The sequence below is a fragment of the Mchenga conophoros genome, linkage group LG19 (assembly GCF_057382185.1).
Source record: "Mchenga conophoros isolate Kocher_MC1m ecotype Shallow Benthic linkage group LG19, M_conophoros_male_GT1.1, whole genome shotgun sequence".
Taxonomy (NCBI): Eukaryota; Metazoa; Chordata; class Actinopteri; order Cichliformes; family Cichlidae; genus Mchenga; species Mchenga conophoros.
In genome coordinates this window covers 28,546,772-28,565,500 of record NC_140544.1, presented here as the reverse complement: position 1 = coordinate 28,565,500, position 18,729 = coordinate 28,546,772, and the positions used below count along the sequence as shown (strand labels likewise).

Genomic DNA, 18,729 nt, shown 5'->3' with positions numbered 1-18,729 from the left:
TCCAGGACGGAGTCTTCCTGTTAGTTTGAATGAGGAAGTTTGGGTCTCAACATCTGTTTATCTCTTCAGCTGGGTGTCCTGTGCAAGATTCTGTCTCTAAATACTGCACATTAGCACCTTAATACTCGGAAATGCCTCAAAACGAAGCCTCCTCTGCTTTCTGAGCACAGAACAAACCTTTTGAGCTAAGGAACCTGCTTGAACCTGCTATGTTGGTGTGGTTTTCAGTCCGGTTCTCCCCTCTGAGTGAAGCAACACCATGAAATGAAAACAAATTTTTATGAGTGATTACCTCGACCCTTTGACGAAACATGTCAGAGCAGTTGTCCATGATGAAAATAGCTCCATCCATGTGGCATGATGAGGGACTGGAAGCTTACATGAGTATGGCCTCCATAGCAACCCATCTCAACCCAAAGAAATAGCTATGGTGACGATTCTCCACCACCATCATTAAAAAATCAAATGCAGAAAGATCTTTTGTTAAAATGATGGTGTTTTAGCTACTAAACTGCACTGAAAACTTTCCTGGTCCAGCACAACTTGCTGCCTGTCTATACATTTGAGCCAGTGGTGTGTCACAAATTTCTTCCCGTTGCGGTTCAAACCCCTGTTAAGCCTCTGATCACTCATTATTTAGAAGAGCCTTGATGTGGACTTTACAGCAGCCCACTAATCTACATTAAGCTTTCCCTAACAACGACGGTCGACATGTGCTATATAAAGCATAGGACACTGGATTAAGCAACTTTGCTTATTGTTTATCCTTTGTTGTGCCTCAGTTTGGCAGCTTTCCCCAGGTTGTGTCTCAGTGAAGGAGAGATTTATGAGCTTTCCTTCAGCGTTCATTACTGAGACTTCCTGATAGCTGCCAGCAGTGTCTCTGCAATGACTGATTGAATAAGCGTTTGACCCTGCTGTCCTATGCATTTGATTGGTAACCCCCAAAGTAGCGACCGATAATGGAAAAAAAGTCTCTCTGCACAGACGTCACATAAGTAATTCCCTATAGAAATCTATAAATCAATAGCTTCATTTTTGTCAGTAAATGAATAGATAATGGCCTCATATTCACTCTGACCTATAGTTAATATAAGATCATTACTCATAAACTCTTAGAATTTACGTAAAGTGATTCAGACAAAGAAAACTGCTTCCTATCAGATGGTGTCTTTTATAACAATGACAATGCAATCTTCCTTTTGCATTTCAACGCTTCTCTTTCAGAGCTGTGTTAATGCTGTTATCACACAGCAGGATTTCCTTAATGCATTCTTATATAAATGTCTTCATTTTGTTGCTCGCACTAAACACATTACGAAAGGCTAATCTTGCATTGTTTGTTGGCACGTTTTATACTCAAGTGTACAACAAAAAAGGTGTGGCTAACACCACCTCTCAACTTCCCGATATCATAATGTTAATTACAGTGTGGAGATAAGTAAACAGGATCTCCAACAGCTAAGTGAATTTTAAAGTGAAAGGTCATTGTTGACTTTCATGTTGAATAGTAGCATAATGAGGCAAAATAAACCTATAAGCTCAGTTAGTGTTGCCAAAGCACATATTGCATAGCTATGTTATAAAAAAAAAAAAAAATCCATCAGATTTACATTTAAAGGACGCAATAGGCATATAAAAAAACCCACACACAATTAATCCTATGTAGACATGCATGGTTTACTTTAAACTAATTTCCTCAGGTCTCTCTAGTTTCTAGGTCTAGTAATAAAGGATTTTATCAGGATTTAACTTCAATTTCTACACTTTTCTCTCTTTTTTTGCCTTGTGTAATGAATAAAAATGTAACCCTCCCAGGTTTCAATATGAACCGTCAAGATAAAGTTCAATTCAGGGGCGTTGTGCCACACACCCTTTATCTAACGGGAAGTCACTGCAAAGGCTTTGTCTAACTATCGTGACCAGATGCAACAATCAATATGTGTTCACCTAGTAGCATTGTAAGGCAACACAAAGAACAAACTAACCTGCGACTAACTTTTTCTGTGATTTAGAACAGAATCGTTAGTCTACAAGTTCATGAATGTATGTATACTTTATTGATCCCCTTGGGGAAATTCCTCTCTGCATTTAACCCATTCAATCAGTGAAGCAGTGGGCAGCCATTGGGCGCAGTGTGTAGGGACAGTGCCTTGCTCAGGGGTACCGCAGGGTAGCCGTTCGGTGGGTTTGAACCACCGACCTTCCGATCATGGGGCCAACACTCTACCTACTGAGCTATCCCTGCCGCCCCAAAGTAAACATAAGTTTAGTTTAGTTAGTTTTTGGTGTAATTTAAGTTACTTTCAGAGGTGATTTTCTGGTTTCAGTTGAGTTTTAAAAATATCTACTGTTTCCATCCATCCATTTGCTTATCCTTTCCAGGGTCGCTGGAGCCTATCCCAGCTGTCATAGGGCCAGAGGCAGGGTACAGCCTGGACAGGTCGCCAGTCTAACACATAGAGACACAGACCTATGGGCAATTTAGATTAACCAATTAACCTATCCCCACGCAAACACGGGGAGAACATGCAAACTCCACACAGAAAGACCCCGGCCTGATGGTGGAATTGAACTCAGGACCTTCTTGCTGTGCGGCAACAGTGCTAACCGTGCCACCGTGCTGCCCTACCATTTTCTTTATATGTGTTTTATTATTATTTCTTATAATATGGATAGTATTTGTTAAACACAATCTTAGGAGTGAACCGTTGGTATAGAGGACTGTTCAAAAAGATGGATGCAGACACTCACTGTTATGGATCTCTCCTGACTTTCTCCATACAAACTAATGATCATTTGAACCCAAAATTTTAATCTTCGATTCAACATTACATACAACCTGTTACAAGTGATGTAATTTGGCACATCTCAGTGTTTTCTCCCTATTTCTCTTCCTTAACAATGGCTTCTTGATAGCTACCCTTCCACTGAAACTGATGAGGCTTCAGTGAACATTACGTGACTCAACTGAGGAGTCAGATAATCCTCTGTAGGTCCTGTGTCAGGTCTTTGCAGAATTTTTCCTATTTCTTAAGGACATGGCTTTCAGATATTGTTGCTATGATATACCAAGTTTTCAGCAAATAGTTCTTTGGAAATCATCGCTTTGGTGCCCATCAAACTGTGTTATCTTTGGCATTTTTAACAGATGAATCTTTAAAAATAACTAAAAAAACATGTTTTTCTTACAGGCTGATAGTAACAAAACAATATAAAAATTTGAAATTTGAAAACAATTTGAAAATGGTCAGGTATAACAATTGGATTGTCAGTGAGTAAAAAAAAGCAGCCAATGTCCAAGGAAAACCTTGGAAAGACCTTCACAAAGCCTGGAGAGCTATTGCTCAAGACCACATTAAAATTTACAAGAAAGTCGGTCTCCTTGGAAACAAAATATAAAGACATGAGGCTTTTACACTATACTAAAAGGATTATAACACATTGTGGAGGTAACTAACAAGCCATAAAGTAAAAAATACAGACTTAGTAAATATATTTGTATTTTATTGGTACATACAGTGTTGTAGCAATGTGAAAAGACTAAAGTGAAAGACATTTGGTGTCCATTATTATGTTGTCATAATTAGCTCTTCTAAGTACATAATATTACTTTAGTTATTTTTCAGTCCAGTTATTTACAGTTAACCAAAACGTTTTTTCATACACAGTTTCCTCCTTTTTGCTTTTCTTTTACTATTATTTTTCATTTCCAAAGTAAAACTGAATCACAGATTTCATTGTAAAATGAATTCCACAGGGTGAAGGAGGAGGTGAAGGAAGTCTGATTGGACAGAAATATCCAGAGCAGTGGAGGAAATTTACCAAGCCCGCCTCCAGGACCAAAGAAATCCTCATCTGCCCTTGAACTTTTTAACTTCTAAAGTCTAATAACATTTCAGAATTTTTCCTGGCTCAGACTCAAGGGGCGACACAACAGTAAACTTACCATCAACGCACAATAAAGCAGTGATTCTGATCTTTTTGTTTGTTTGAACAAAGAAACTCGAATATTATAAAACAAACAAACAAAATGTTACAACACTGAGGAGTTTTGTTAATGTCAGTCCTTTGTTGGGTGCTAAAAAGCCTGTAATGAATTGTAACTGCATATAAAAATACTGGTGCATAATGATATTATTGTTTAGGCTTAAATACAGTGCTGTGACACTATTTGTGGTATAACTCACTGTGACTGTTTATGAACAGCTCTACATTTAACACTATTTAAAACAGTGCTTTTTTTTTATTTTATTACATGTGTTTATTTACCTCAGAGTGATATTTAGCTATTAACAGTCGCTGTATGTCTCGCTGTTGTAGGATCTTCTTGAAAATTACAGCAATCTGTCGTTTGTCGGTGGGACGCTCGGATTTCCTGTGCGCGTCCTCGATGCAAAAAAAAAGAAAAGAAGCGTGTGACTGCGCGTCCGCGGAACGGAGGAGGAGTGAACACTTTTACTCTGAAGCAACATTGTCTCGGCAATTGAACGTCTCTCCAGCGTGGCAATATTTCTGAAGGAAAGTCGACGGAGGATCTGTTTTTAGCGGTCGAGAGTTTGATTTGTTAAACTAAATCCACAAAGAGAGGACTCTTATGCAATCCACTTAAGGATTTACGGACTGATATCGGTAGAAAATCGTGGGATTTTGGTTCATTTCTTGACGGGCCCGAACACAGCTCTATACCGATAGAGAGACTCCACACAGGTCTTTTCGTCCTGAAATGGACACAGGAACTGTACCCGAAAAGAAGAGGTAAGAGCAGTGCCGGCTAATGCTACGTATGTGCCCAGTTTTTAAGCATAACTGGAAAATGTGTCTCTATTTAACGTTTGGTTATTGTGAGACCTGCGACACTGTGGCCTTTTTTCAAGGTTAGAGGCTAGTTCGGTGTGTTTCGTCAAAATGTGTCGGCTAGCGGCGCTGTTAGCAATGGCTAACGCAGCTAGCCTACAAATGTAGGTCAACGTGATAAAAACTATCAAAAATGTCGAGTTAACAGGTAAACAGCATCAACTGGTCACTACCCTTTACATCAATCTAGACTTCTTCTTTTTTTACTTAGATTAAATCTGCGTTAAATAAGTGCTACTTAGCCAGCAACGTTTTTGTTTGTGACCATTGCTAAGACTTCCTGCATGCAACATCAGCGTTATTTACATTTATTTTGAGTGTGACACTTTGCTTATTGTATAGCTTATTAATAGTGTATCACTGGTGGTGTACTGTTTGGACTTTAGGTGCCAACCTTGACACTTCAGTGAAAGGCTGCCAGCGCTCATGTGATCAGTGTGGTGTGCGGTTTCTGCTGAAACGTTGAGGCTTTTTTGGGGGGGGGGGAGCAGGCCTTGGTTTGAGATTTCCGCGTATTAATTTGTGCTTAACTATAAAACCAGAAGTGGGCATAATTATCTTGTTTTGGAAGGCCTTATAGAATATACTGTACCCCCTCAATACTGAGCAATATCAATTGCACAAAATCCCACCACCAGAGTGATCAACTTTAATAATCATCAGAGTGCCATAATATCATGTTAGTGGCTAGTAACTTTTATTTATACAGAAGCCCAATTGAAGGCTTCATTTGGAGGTCTGTGTGGTAGAACAAGAGAAAGTTGATAAACCATTTTTGACATAAATAAGTTGAGTTGTATCTTAAAAAATAACTAATTCATTAATGGTTAGGTAAAACAAACAAAACAAAACAACAAAAACAAATAAGTATGGCTATTATAAGTTATCAGAGCCCAAAGGTGTGTGATGGAAAAAGAAGATTTTCCAGGCCCCAAACGGGCCTTTCTCGGTGAGAAGCACATTATTAAACAGTCTATGTCACCTTACAGTGCATACAAAAAAAAAAAACAATCAGTCAAACAAAAAAGCTAATAACACCTAATATTTAAGGTTGGCATTATTTATAAGTAAACCTTACTTAAAAGTGGTTAACATATTTCTATTACAGGTCTGGTGGCCAGAGCCTTTATTTTTAAATGTAGGAAATCCTTAACATCTAGCCACTGCAACCATTACTTTCCCACAACAAATAAAATGTGTAGGACTGTAATACAACTCAACTGCACAGGGATTATTTGTAAACTCTTAATCCAGCCAGACAGTCTGCATCGACTGCAATATGTAGCAGATTTTCATGAGTTTTATTGAAGTGCTTGAGTGAAAAAGTGGTTATTAGTATTGACTGTAGAAGAGGATAACTCTGCAGCAAGCAGATTACTCATCCAGGCCTTTCTGTCATTCTTAGATGTTCTAAAATAGGCAGACAGGTGATGAGATTATGCTTCTGTGTATAAATCTTAGATTAGACTACAAAACAAACAAGAGGATAAAAGATGGTTATAAGCAGTCACAAGACCAAAAAATAGTCTGATGAACAGAGTGAATCCTGAGATTAAAAACCCCAAAAAAGGTGGTCATAAGATGGTGAAAGTCATGAAAGAGAAAACAACCTGCATGTAGGCTGATGGCAAAATAGTAAGAATAACACTGTTTTCAGAAAAGCTTGCTGTGTGTGTATATGCAAACAGTTGTCTTTAAGGAAAAAATGTTATTTGTAATGATGCAAAATATGGTGGGTGGATCTCTAAAAACGTTTGGTGAAACAATTGTCAGAACAACATTTTTTGAAACATTGGCAACTCAACATGGGTGCAAACTGGTTTCATGGAACATCCTAAAAAGCGCACCGGGCTGTTGTTAAGATCTTATCATGACTGTTGTGTGTGTGTCTGTTACCTCCATAGTTACATAAGGAAGGTAACTGTGATGCTGGTCACCCTGTAGATATTTTTAACAAATGAATACTCCATTTCCAGGCAGTCACCATATTTTAATGTAGATTGCATTCAGGGGCTTTGCTTATTGTCACCTAATTTGGAGTTTAGGTGAAAGGTTGACATGTAGATTAAAATGTGTTGGAAAAAAATTCCAGTGTGCAGTCTGGTTTGATGCAGATCTGGCTGGTGTCTGTGAGGTGCCTTTGTAGTATTACTTCTGTCTCATCTCTTAATCACTAGGGCTTGACGTCAATAGGAGTGGCCGTGTGTGTGTGTGTGTGTGTAGCAATTCGCTAGCTTGTAATTTCCTGGTTCCCTTGAGGGATTCAAGTAGCAGGCTAGTCTGAACTTGAAAAAGAAATTGGGTTACTTGATAATATGAAGCATAGGGGGTATGTTTGTTTTTGTTTTTTATGGATTTTTTTGTTTTTCCAGATAAGTTAAAAATGTGTGCTGAATAAACATTCACTTTAGACCTTCAAAGCTTTAATTGTGATGACTGATTTTCTTAAAGCAAAAAAAGCACTTTACAGAAAAGTAGTGGAAAGGCCCTGCTGGAGTTGTGTTGTGAACTGTTGTATAAACAATGAAACTTGGTCCATATTATATTCCACTTTTATATTTTGGAAACTTTAGGTCACAAATATCTTTATGGTTTGCTGTAAAGTAATTGTACTTTTGTAGTGTGAAGGGCAACATGTCGCACACGAACAAACAGTAAAGTCAGTGATCTTTGCCATGTGAGAAGGAGCATATAAGCTAAATTGTGATAATTCCACATTAAACAATATTTGTAGTCAAAGCTGTAAGAGCCTACTAGATTTATGAAAGGCCCATTTTTTTAAACTTATCATTTCATGTTGTGATTCCAAGTTGTTTTTCCCCCCCTTTGATCACGTTTTAAAATCAAAGCATGGTCAACAAAGACACGGGAAGCCAGAGGAAGTTGATTTGTAACGTCCACTTCTGGTGAGTCAGTCAGACTAGAACACCCAGAAGTCCTGCTGAGTTGCTCTTGTTATCAAAGCTGCAGTTGAGTCAGTGGGTGTTCATGGAATAAATGTAATCAGCTGTAGTAACTATGGCTTGTTGAAATTATTTTAACTTGAGGTGAAATTACTCTTCTTCTTTTTTTTTTTTTGTCTTTGTAAACCTGGCATCACTCCCGCCAAATAAGAACAGGAAACTGAGGCTATAGTTCACATGGGCTCATAAAAATTGGACAATAGAATTTGGTGTAAGCAGTATGAAAGCATGGATCCATCCTGCATTGTAGCACCAGTTCATGCTGCTGTTGTAATAATGCGGGTAACATTTTCTTGACACATCTTATACCCCTTAGTGGCTTCCCTGAGCATTGTTTAAACACCAAAGCTTACCTGAGTATTGTTCTTGACCCTGTCCATCTCTTTATAACGACAGTGTATCTATCTTCTGGTGACTGCACCTTGCAGGAATATGCGCTATTTGACAGAGCTCAAGTCATGTCAAACTGTACCCACTGTACTCTGATGACCTCCGCAGTCACAAGATCTCAGTCCAGTAGAGCACCTCTGGGATGTGGTGGATTGGGAGGATTTGCATAATAGGCAGCAAACAAATTTGCAGCATCTTGTTGAATCTGTGCCACAAAGAATTAAAGCAGTTTTTAAAGCAAAAAGGGGTCCAACCCAGTACAAGCAAGGTGTGTCCAATAAAGTGTCTGTGTATTATTACAGTCACCACAAATGTTCATTCAGTTTAATGTTTGTTTGTTTTATTTAGATGGCTCTTTATTGGACAGAATTTCACTTTTCTGATCCACTGCTGTGTGCAAAATATTTAAAAACCAATACGATGTGCTAAAATGTCACACTAAACACACAGGAGTTTGTGTATGTTTGCTATTTACAAAAATATTACTTCATGTAGCTATAATGCAAGTGATTAATTTGACTTTTAAATGAGTTATTTTGAGCCCTGCTCTGATTTTCTCCCTACATTGGGCAGTGTTGTTTCTCCAGAGCTGGTTATATAATAGTTTGGTGTCACACTGAACAGGACGGAGTGTTTGTCTTTTTAAAAAAATAATAATAATAATTGGGACAGCCTCTAGTAACAAGTTTCATAGGGAACTGCTAACGTTGTTCACACTGAATTTTATTGTGGAGTGTTTTGTTTTTCTATTAATCTCTACTCCACTTGGCTACAAGCCAAATACATTTTGTTTATGTAATAGCGCCAATTCACAAACAAGTCTAAAGTGAGCAATACTACAAAATGTGACTGCTGTAGGGCAAGTAGAGGGCAGCTGGGCAGACATGACCACGTGCTTTAATCCTGTTGCATAATGATGGCCTCTCTGGTGGCCTTAGTTTTAACATCAAGTGAACTGGGTGTTCCTAGGGAAGCTGATTTCAAGCTTGGAAATGGTGGAGGCGGTTATGAAATAGTAGCAGTTTTAGATTTTTGGAATTTAGTGTCACAACTGAATTAGAAAAGCACAAAAGTGAAGGTGGTGTTTGACTATTGTCCAAATGGGAAACTTTAGAAACTGTCTGCTGTTGTTTATGACCTATAAATTTACTACTTCTCTACTGTATCCTTATCAGTGGTGCTTTTAAAGGTTTCATAAGAGGTACACAGTACTGTTCTGTTCAATGAAGCCTTAGGTAAATGAGATAAATAACCTTTGTAATGGCTCTTTATTCAGTAGGGTTGTATTCTGGTGCAGTATTACTTGTCTGCTTGATTTGGGCAGGATTTGCATGAGGACCTGATACAACTACAAAAGAAAATGCGTATGGCAGGCTAATGGTTCAGTCATGATGAGCTGCTCAGCAAGAGAAGTTTCTCAGTGTGTGTCCTGTGTATAAAGCTATATTAACCATTTGTGATCCTTTAGTTTGTAATGATAAATTGACCTAATTAATTGAGTAGGCTGGAGATGATTGTGTGATACATACAGACAGAACTGCTCTTATTTTGACCAGATATCCTGGCTGTGTCCAACAGAGTTTACAGAGGGTGTTGTAAATATTTGTCCATGGTATTGACAATAGTAACGGTGAATCTGCATGCATGTATGGGTGTAACTGCTGCTTGGCTTGAAATCTGTTTACATTACATATAAAAACAATCTTCAAGAGGTTTCCTCTTGGTTAATACACAACCAAAAGTCTCAGTTTGTCACTTGATATTGTTTTAGTTTTATTCAAAGTATTTTGATGATAATGTGCGTTAGTTTTAGTCTCGTCTAATCTTTTTCCTCATTTCTGTTTTGATTGTTTTGCTGCTGTTTTTGTCAACATTTATGATGGTCCAGCATAGCGAGCTATACACCTTGCTATGCTGGTGTATAGTGAGGTAAATGGAAAATGCTCAGCGTCAAATGTCCCTCTGCTTTGCAGTGATGCAACAGATGGAGTCTCCTCAGTAAATATAGTTAGCCTTATCTTGTCCCAACTCTGGCTGTTTTTAACAGAACCGCTCTCTCTTTCTTTGCTTGTCCACTTTGCTCAGTTTGCATTAGCATAACTGTGGCTACCTGCACACTTCATTTGGAAGATGATTAACTTGCTCACTAAAGTCCTGAATGTGCTCTGGGTTTTGGCTTGAGTTGCAAATTGAGTTCGGATTTCTTGGTTGGCAAGAAAGAAAGAAACTGAGAAAAAGTACATTTAATGTAAAGATGTGTAAGACAGACTTTGATTATCAAAATCTAGTAAAAGTTTTTTTTGTTTTTCTTGAAAGATTTTGGTTTCAAGAACTTTGACGAACAACAAATGCATGAGCTTTCAGAAACCTTAAATATTTTTGTCATCAATATTAGCCAAAATTATCTTTATTGTGACCTTTGTCATACTCAATCAGCCCTACTTCATCATATGCTTTTTCAATTTCTACAGTTAAAAAGGGGCGACAAGTGGAAAAATAATACAAGGAAGTGTGTTACTAAGGTTTGTGGGCTGCAATGTTTTTGCACTGATTTAGTCAATTCTCAGAAACTCTGGATGAAACCATTCTTCCAGAAGATATTCCCTTATTTGGTGTTTGGGTGAAGAAGATGGAGCCCTCTTACAATCCGGACCCAAATCTCCCATAAGTGTTTAATTTGTTACTGTGACCACAGCATATGACTCACATCATTTCCATAGTCATCAAACCACTCAGTGACCTTCATGCCCTGTGCATGTGGGTATTGTATCCCGAACTTACTCCAGGATAGAAATGTTTTACCAGATGATGAAGGTATGGGTTGACATTCCCCCAACATTAAAGAGGTGCTGGCTTCCTCACTGTAGAATTCAAGATTCTCCAGTTTATATCTACATGCATGGTTTGACGGTTGAGGAGTGGAGTAAGAAGGAAAGAGATCGTGTACATGTGTGGATTGGCTGTTATCCAGTATGATTTTGCTCTTTCTCTCTCTCTTTTTTCCCTGGGTTGAAAAGTGGTCACTGCATTCATGTTTAGATTTTTGTTTGTGCAGCTTTGTTGGGAGATGCCTCACATGTTTACAGACTGCTTTTTTTGCTCTCAGCACCATGTTTGCGACTTCCTGGGGGACAAATGCTTTGCCTAGACTTGTGCAAATCCTTCTGCCCCAAAGGACTAATTACGTTGCACAGGAGTTTGCACATATTATATAGTTGATGGAAAAAATGCATCCTGACACCCTGCCAGGTGATTTGATATACAGTAAGCTAATTTTAGTTAGCCGGCCCCTTTTCTTGTTGGAGAGCCTCAAATAACAGCATGGCCTTGGTCAGCGCTGCAAGTGCGTAACAGATCAATTTCAATTAGGTGTGTGTTTCATAGCCAAGGGCTTTTGAGCGTCCATCCATTCCATCCATGACATTTCCTTGTCATGCTGGTCCAGTGTCAGCTAAATGCATTTGGGTTGAAGTAGAGCAGTGTGGTTGACAATTAGGATGATGATTTTCCAGTGTATTTATGTTTGTGGTCATAAAAGAATCTGTATTGCACAACAGTGCAAATAAAACACCAAATCAGTGCCTTGTTGAATGTTTTTCTGTCCAGCTGAATATAAAAACAAGAGCATGATTTTTTTTAATTTTTTTTTATATATATATATAGTAGCTATCTATTTTTATCACTTTAAAGATTTTGGGTGTTTTAAAGTACCGTCAGCTCCTGTGATTTTTTTTTTTTCTTCTTTACAGTCCTCTGAGAGTCCATTAGGCAGACCTTCGATCACTGCCTGGATTAAATGTAAGATCGAAACTGGAGCTATGGTCAGCAGAAGCAGTCATGAGCCACTAACATAAATGAAAGAAACTGTGATCATTTGTTAGTCCTGGTAGGTGAAGGTCACTCGCAGTGTGTCACTGTGTTAGTGTGCTTGTGTGTTTACCCTGTGTTGGTGCAGGTATTGTCATCTCTCGTCCCCATAGATTGGTTGAACCAGGCTTGTAAACATCATGATGATTGATGTTGCACTGTAGCTTGGCCGTGCACCAAGAGACAGGAGAATCTATGACTATCCTCCTAGCCAATCACTTTGAGTGGGAGGACTCAGTTTCTTTTGGTCAACAGCCAATAAGATGCTTGCAGATAGCTATGCATGTAAATGAGTCTGACGGGGGTCTAGACGGTGGCTTGGCCGTGAGGTTGCTTGTTGCAGACTCCAGCTGCCGCAGCATTCTCTAGACACTGTAGGCTGTAGAAAGGAGGGATGTCAGGTCTAGCAGTGTGCATAACAAACCCGGTATGTGTCAGAGCTGTGGCTGATCCACTACCTTTGTCCAGCAGAGCGAGCTCAGAGCGCAGGAAGGAGAAATCAAGGGATGCAGCACGATGTCGGCGTGGGAAGGAGTCAGAGGTGTTTTACGAGCTGGCCCAGCAGCTGCCCCTGCCCCACAGTGTCAGCTCCAGCCTGGACAAGGCCTCAATCATGAGACTCGCCATCAGTTACCTGCGCATGAGAAAACTGCTTTCCACTGGTAGGTATCTGTATATATCTGTATGCTATTCCACCTAATAATGAGAAGTTCAGCTTGGTGCACAGTTGTGTTTCTTTACACTCTTCTGATTATTGAATTGTGCAGCCATTGTTGTTTATGTCATGTAGCCCCATAAGGTTTCAGTTACAGGTCCGTAGTGTAAATTTGAATTGTTTATAATAAACTCTGCCAACAACGTGTTGTGATATAATAATAATAATAGGATATTTCCATGTCATTTACCTGATCTCCTTTTCCTTTGCTTTTCCCCCCCTGCCTCCCTCTACCTCAAATTCTCCCTCCTCTCCTCCTTCTGTTTTCTCCTCTAGATGAGCCAACAACAGAGGAAGATGCAGAGCTTGATATTCAGCTAAACAGCTCCTACCTAAAAGCTCTGGAGGGCTTTCTGATGGTGCTGTCCGAGGATGGAGATATGATCTATCTCTCCGAGAATGTCAGCAAGTGCCTCGGGCTTGCACAGGTTGGTTTGATTTGACCTGCTGTGTCAGAAGGGAGAAGCACAGAGCAAGAGATTGATCGGAGGAGACAAAAGTGCAAAATTCAGGGCGGAGGAGTTTTTGCGTTGACTGTATAATATAGTACAGTATTTTCTACAGTTAATTTTGTGCAAATACAGATCTGAATTGTGTGTCTTTGGAATTAAAGTGATTTGAAATTTGGTTCTTTCTAGAAAAAGGTTAGATCCTGTATTTGTTAACTGTTACTAAGCATTTTTGTCTCTCTCTCTCTGTACTCTGCAGTTTGACTTGACTGGACACAGTGTGTTTGACTTCACACATCCCTGTGACCAAGAGGAGCTGAGGGAGATGCTCATCCACAGACCCGGTGAGTAGTGTCTCTTTATGAAACCTACAACACAGAGGAAGGGAGAAATAAACGAGCGCAGCACTGTGTCAGGTCAACCAATTAGCAGGAAGCGCAGTTCAATCTGAGCCGATAAATTCATACCAAGAAGCTGTGAGAACAATTGATCATTTCCTCTATCTAGTCACGAGGTCAGCACGGTCAATGAGGTCATGTCAGCTTATAGTTTTGTGATTGTGGTGAATCACAAATTGTGCTTACACCTGTGGTTCATAACATTGGTGTGACTGGTAATTTGTTAACAGTAGGTCTAATTGGAACCCACACGTGGTTCTGTACTGCTTGGATTTGGACTCACTGCACACTGATGGTATGTGCACTTATAACGGCTGGTAGCGTTGCAGCAACCACTTTTGCACCCTGGTGTCTCCTGTATGCAAATTGGCAGTTGCCCAACACTGAAATATGAAGATTTAAAATAGAGGCAGTAATAAATGGAAGTGGTCACCATTGAAACAGCATGTAAGAAGCAGCTTCCCCCCTTTTGTAATTGTGGCTCCATTATTCCTGCTTCTGTGATTTCAGGCTCCAAGAAATCCAAGGAGCCAAATACAGAGCGTAGCTTCTTTCTGCGGATGAAGTGCACCCTCACGAGCAGGGGCCGCACTGTCAACGTCAAATCTGCTACATGGAAGGTAGGCTGTGGTGGGAACACACTCGCAGACCTGCCATCAGAAGCAGTAATGTAATAAGTGATAATATATTTATTTGTGTTGCCGTTTCCAATGTGCGTTGTTCATCTCGGTTTGTCAACACCACGGCTGCTGGCTGAGTCAATCACATTTCACAGAACATTTTAATAAAGCCTGGCCTCCTTTGAGCTGGACCACTGTGCTGTTGGCAATAATAAAGCCACGTGATGACAGCTATTGTGGGCTAAAGAGCAGGGAGGAGTGATGAAAACAAGACTAGTAAGCAGCTGTCCACGTGATGTCATTTTTGTAGGTGCTGATGACTGAGGGAGAATAAAGTCAGCGTAGCTTATGATCAGTGTGTTTGAAAACTAGTTTGCATCCATAAAAGTGAATGATGCAAACTACATTGAGTTATGGCAGACAATGTTACTGTGTGAAGGAAATGAACATACTTAAATTTGCAATGCTTCTCATTTACAGATTATGTCAAAGGACTGAAAGTAAAAAAAAATATGTTGTGGTCACAAAATACAAAAGTACATCCCATAATCATCACACAACTGTTGTCCTCCTGCAGGTGCTTCACTGCACAGGTCACGTGCGCGTTTATGACAGCCCGGACGAAGAGGGCACCAACGGGCAAAAGGAGCCACCTGTGCCCTACCTGGTTTTGATCTGCGATCCAATCCCGCACCCCTCCAACATTGAGGTCCCTCTGGACACCAAGACCTTCCTCAGTCGCCACACGATGGACATGAAGTTCACGTACTGTGATGAGAGGTTAGTTTGCCAGTGGGAGTAAGTCTTATATGCTTAAGATACAGGGATCAAATCTAAATCAGCTCCTTAAACCTATGTTCTGGCTATTGCCGCTCATCAGCATCGCTCTATCTATTGTAGTGTAGTGACACAGAGCCATCTAGTGCTCAGTGTAGGTACTACAGAATTCAATCTAAATAAATTGTTTGTTTCTCTAGGATCACTGATCTCATGGGTTATGATCCAGAGGACCTGTTGGATCGTTCTGTGTATGAGTACTACCATGCTCTGGATTCAGACCACCTTACCAAGACCCACCAAAACTGTAAGAATAAACAAAAATGTTAAACATAATTGGATTTAAAAGTTTAAAACAGATGTTAGCTGTTTAATTTTGCCTAACTTAATTTTTTTTCTCTCCTCTTTTTTTTTTTCTTTTCCCCCCTGATGTTTTTAGTGTTTGCAAAAGGCCAAGTCTGCACAGGCCAGTACCGAATGTTGGCTAAGAAAGGAGGCTTCGTGTGGGTGGAAACACAGGCCACTGTCATTTACAACAACAAGAACTCCCAGCCACAGTGTGTTGTCTGTGTCAACTTCGTGCTCAGGTACACTGAAGTCTCACTGAAGTCATTCTTTCAGAGGAAACACAATAATCCTAACCCTTACCCTTAGGTAAGGGTTAGGATTATCTTTTTACTTGAGATACACTGGTAGTAATTTTACAGCAGCATAATTTCATCGTGTCCTTCCTCTGTTGTAGTGGCATCCAGGAGGAGAAACTGATCTTGTCAGTGAAGCAGACCGCAGATTTGAAGCCGGTAAAGGAGGAACAGCAGGAGGAAGACCAGCTTGTAGTCGAGATCAGCCAGGTCGAGCTCTCTCCAGTCCAGCCAAAGAAGGCTGAACTGGAGAAGGAGGAGGAAGTGCAGAAGGAGGAGGAGGTGGTGAAAAGCCCAAAGATGAACATACTCAAAATCCTTACTGATTCGGCAGTCACCCAGCTGCCGATTAACCTGTATGACCACCTAAAGGGAGAGCCTGAAGCCCTCACCATGCTGGCACCAGCTGCCGGAGACACGATCGTCTCCCTGCACTTCAGCTGCCCCGGTTAGTACCCGACTAAACATACTTAAACTTCTTTAAACAGCATAACTTGGTTTATTTCTTGCTAAATGAAACGATTCTGACCTTGTCTACCCTCAGGTACAGAATCAGATATCCATCTTCTGAAGGATGTCCCTCTCTACAACGATGTAATGCTTCCCTCCACAGATGACAAGCTGGTTCTGCCTCTTTCCCCTCTGCCACCCAGTGAGCCTCTGGATGTTTCCAGCACTAACTCTGAAGATTCAAAGTCTGAGAGCTATGCTCCAGCCCAGTCTACTACCACAACCAGCCACAGGCCCCCAGCGGTAAAACTGACTTACTATTTTGTTGTCAACATAAGACATTGACAGTTAATATTTTTAACCACTCAGTAATATCTACTGGAAAAAAATGACCTTTGACTTCTCTTCTTTTTAGCCCGGCAGTCCACTGGACTTCTGCTTCCCCATGGATTCAGAGATGAACTCGGACTTCAAGCTAGACTTGGTTGAGAAGCTGTTTGCTATTGATACAGAGCCCAAAACACCCTTCAACACACAGGTAGTAAATCTAGAAAAAGCATCACTTTTTACTTTTTTTTTTTTTTTAATTAAGTTAGTCATGAATCACATAAACACCAGAGTTTTCTGTATTCTTATCCATTTGATTTTTTGTTTCCTCATAAGGAAACGGAGGACTTTGATCTGGAGATGTTAGCTCCATACATTCCCATGGATGATGATTTCCAGCTGCTCAGCCTGCCCCCAGGAGAGCCTTTGTCTTGTAGATCAGTCAAGTCCCTTGAGAGTACTCCAATCCACAGCTATCCCAGCTCCCCCTTCAGTGCGCCAGGCAGTCGCACAGCTTCCCCAGCACCACCTGTGGAGCCTGTAGATGCTCCTCATCCTCCCACCATCTTGGCAAATGGGTAACATCTCTTAAACGTTTTAATTTTTTTGGCCAAATTACATTTTTATGGCCTTTTTTAGAGGCTAGTTAAGGCCTACTTTTTGTGTGCTGCAGAGCCCCACATTTGGAGAAAGAGATGCCGCTGAGGACCCTCGCAGTTCAGAATGCACAGCGCAAAAGAAAAATTTGTGACCTAAAAGAGATTATAGAACAGGTTAGTCCTCAGCACATACGCATAGTCGGTATAATCTGACTTCTGGAAGTGGGACCGTCTTTATTTATTTATTTATTTATGTATTTATTTTTCAGGGAACTTCGCTCCAGCAGCAGGTTGAAAAGGGCAAAAAGCTGAAGCCTTCAGGGTCTGGTACAACCAGGACCATCGTTCTGCTGTCTTCAGGTGAATAAACTAGTTCTTTTTTGTAAGTAGTGTTACTGTGTTACTTGAAATTGAACATCAAAGATTCAACTGGATCTTTTCCGATCTTAGATTTGGCGAGTCGCCTGCTTGGCAGCACTTCAGAGGCCACCAGTTCCTCCTTCGGCCTGCCGCTCCTCACCCGTGACGACTGCGAGGTGAATGCACCCTTACAGGGTCAGTACTTACTGCAGGGAGAGGAGCTGCTTCGTGCTTTGGACCACATCAACTGAGTCAATATTTAGCCTGCTCACTGCTGGACTAGACTGGACACTACAATTTGTTCCTCACATTGTCAACCAAACCCCCAACGCCCCCTCCAAAACACAAACACACGTTTCCAAGACCTCCCACCCCCACTTATTTATGTATCTGTATGAGTTTATTATAGTTTGGCTGCTGTTTGTGCACATCTTGTGATATTTGCAGCATTCCACCGTGACAAACACCATAGCAGCAATTGGGTTTAAGTGCGAGCGATTCAGGCATCGCGTGATGTCCAGCTGTCCTTTCTTGGTTAGTTTTTTCTTCTTTCCTCTCTTCCTGGGAGTTTCTCAGCACACGGCGCCTTGACGGATGACCCATTCCCAGCTGGTCACCACAGAATCTGGCGCCACTGCCAGCAGTGTATTGTAAGCTTCAGTCGCACAATTTATATTTTCTTAAAAAGAAAAAATATTACCAGCAATATATATTAAGCCTTTTTAAAGTAGTTTTAATGGGGTTTGAACAATTGTATTTTTCCTCCCATACTTGTATGTTGTAGTACTCGTACCTAATAAGATGTCTTTAGTCCAGAAGTATGAATATATTGTTTAAAATATTGTTTAATAAATGTTATCTCAATTTATTAGCTATCAGTCTTTGAGGTTAATACATGAAATTGTGTAGCAGTCCAGTACATGTCACTTTATTACTTTACTGTAAGTGTGTGTTACTGTACATATACCAGGGAAATTTTATTTTGCTCATTATGGCTTCAGAGTGCTCAATGAAATCTGAATAACCTCCTCACGTTTACTTCTCATGCAGAATTGGCATTTTAAACATTCATGAATTGAATTCATGTAATTTTTTCCTTTTTGGTCTTTACTGTGTGTGACATACTCAAAGCAGTTTAAATCAGTGCGACTTCATATGTTACTATCATCATCATCATCATAGCGGCAACATTTGTGACTTCTGTGCTCATGTAATGGTAGTCAGTTTAATACCATTCATCCTTGCCATAGTGTTGGGTCTCTCTTGCTTCCTTTTGCTGTCCTAACAACATTAAATGGCTTTAATAAAGTGCACCC

The 18,729-nt window shown here is 40.2% G+C and overlaps 1 protein-coding gene across 4 annotated transcripts; it reads left to right on the top strand.

Annotated features, from left to right (window-relative positions):
• The first annotated feature begins 4,432 nt into the window (after positions 1-4,432).
• On the top strand, positions 4,433-18,726 carry hif1aa (hypoxia inducible factor 1 subunit alpha a). 4 transcript variants are annotated; one of them, XM_085256539.1, is made up of 15 exons: positions 4,433-4,758; positions 12,546-12,739; positions 13,069-13,220; positions 13,501-13,585; positions 14,150-14,259; positions 14,837-15,039; positions 15,237-15,343; positions 15,476-15,623; positions 15,779-16,125; positions 16,291-16,430; positions 16,543-16,665; positions 16,791-17,032; positions 17,128-17,227; positions 17,323-17,413; positions 17,504-18,726. In XM_085256539.1, exons 1-15 carry the CDS (start codon positions 4,727-4,729, stop codon positions 17,662-17,664), a joined length of 2,235 nt encoding a protein of 744 aa, XP_085112665.1. In that variant the 5' UTR covers positions 4,433-4,726; the 3' UTR covers positions 17,665-18,726. The 4 variants fall into 4 exon arrangements, with proteins under 4 accessions (XP_085112665.1, XP_085112663.1, XP_085112664.1 ...); XM_085256537.1 differs by having other exon boundaries at positions 4,434-4,758; positions 16,222-16,430; XM_085256538.1 differs by having other exon boundaries at positions 4,435-4,758; positions 12,549-12,739; positions 16,222-16,430.
• The last annotated feature ends 3 nt before the right edge of the window (positions 18,727-18,729 follow it).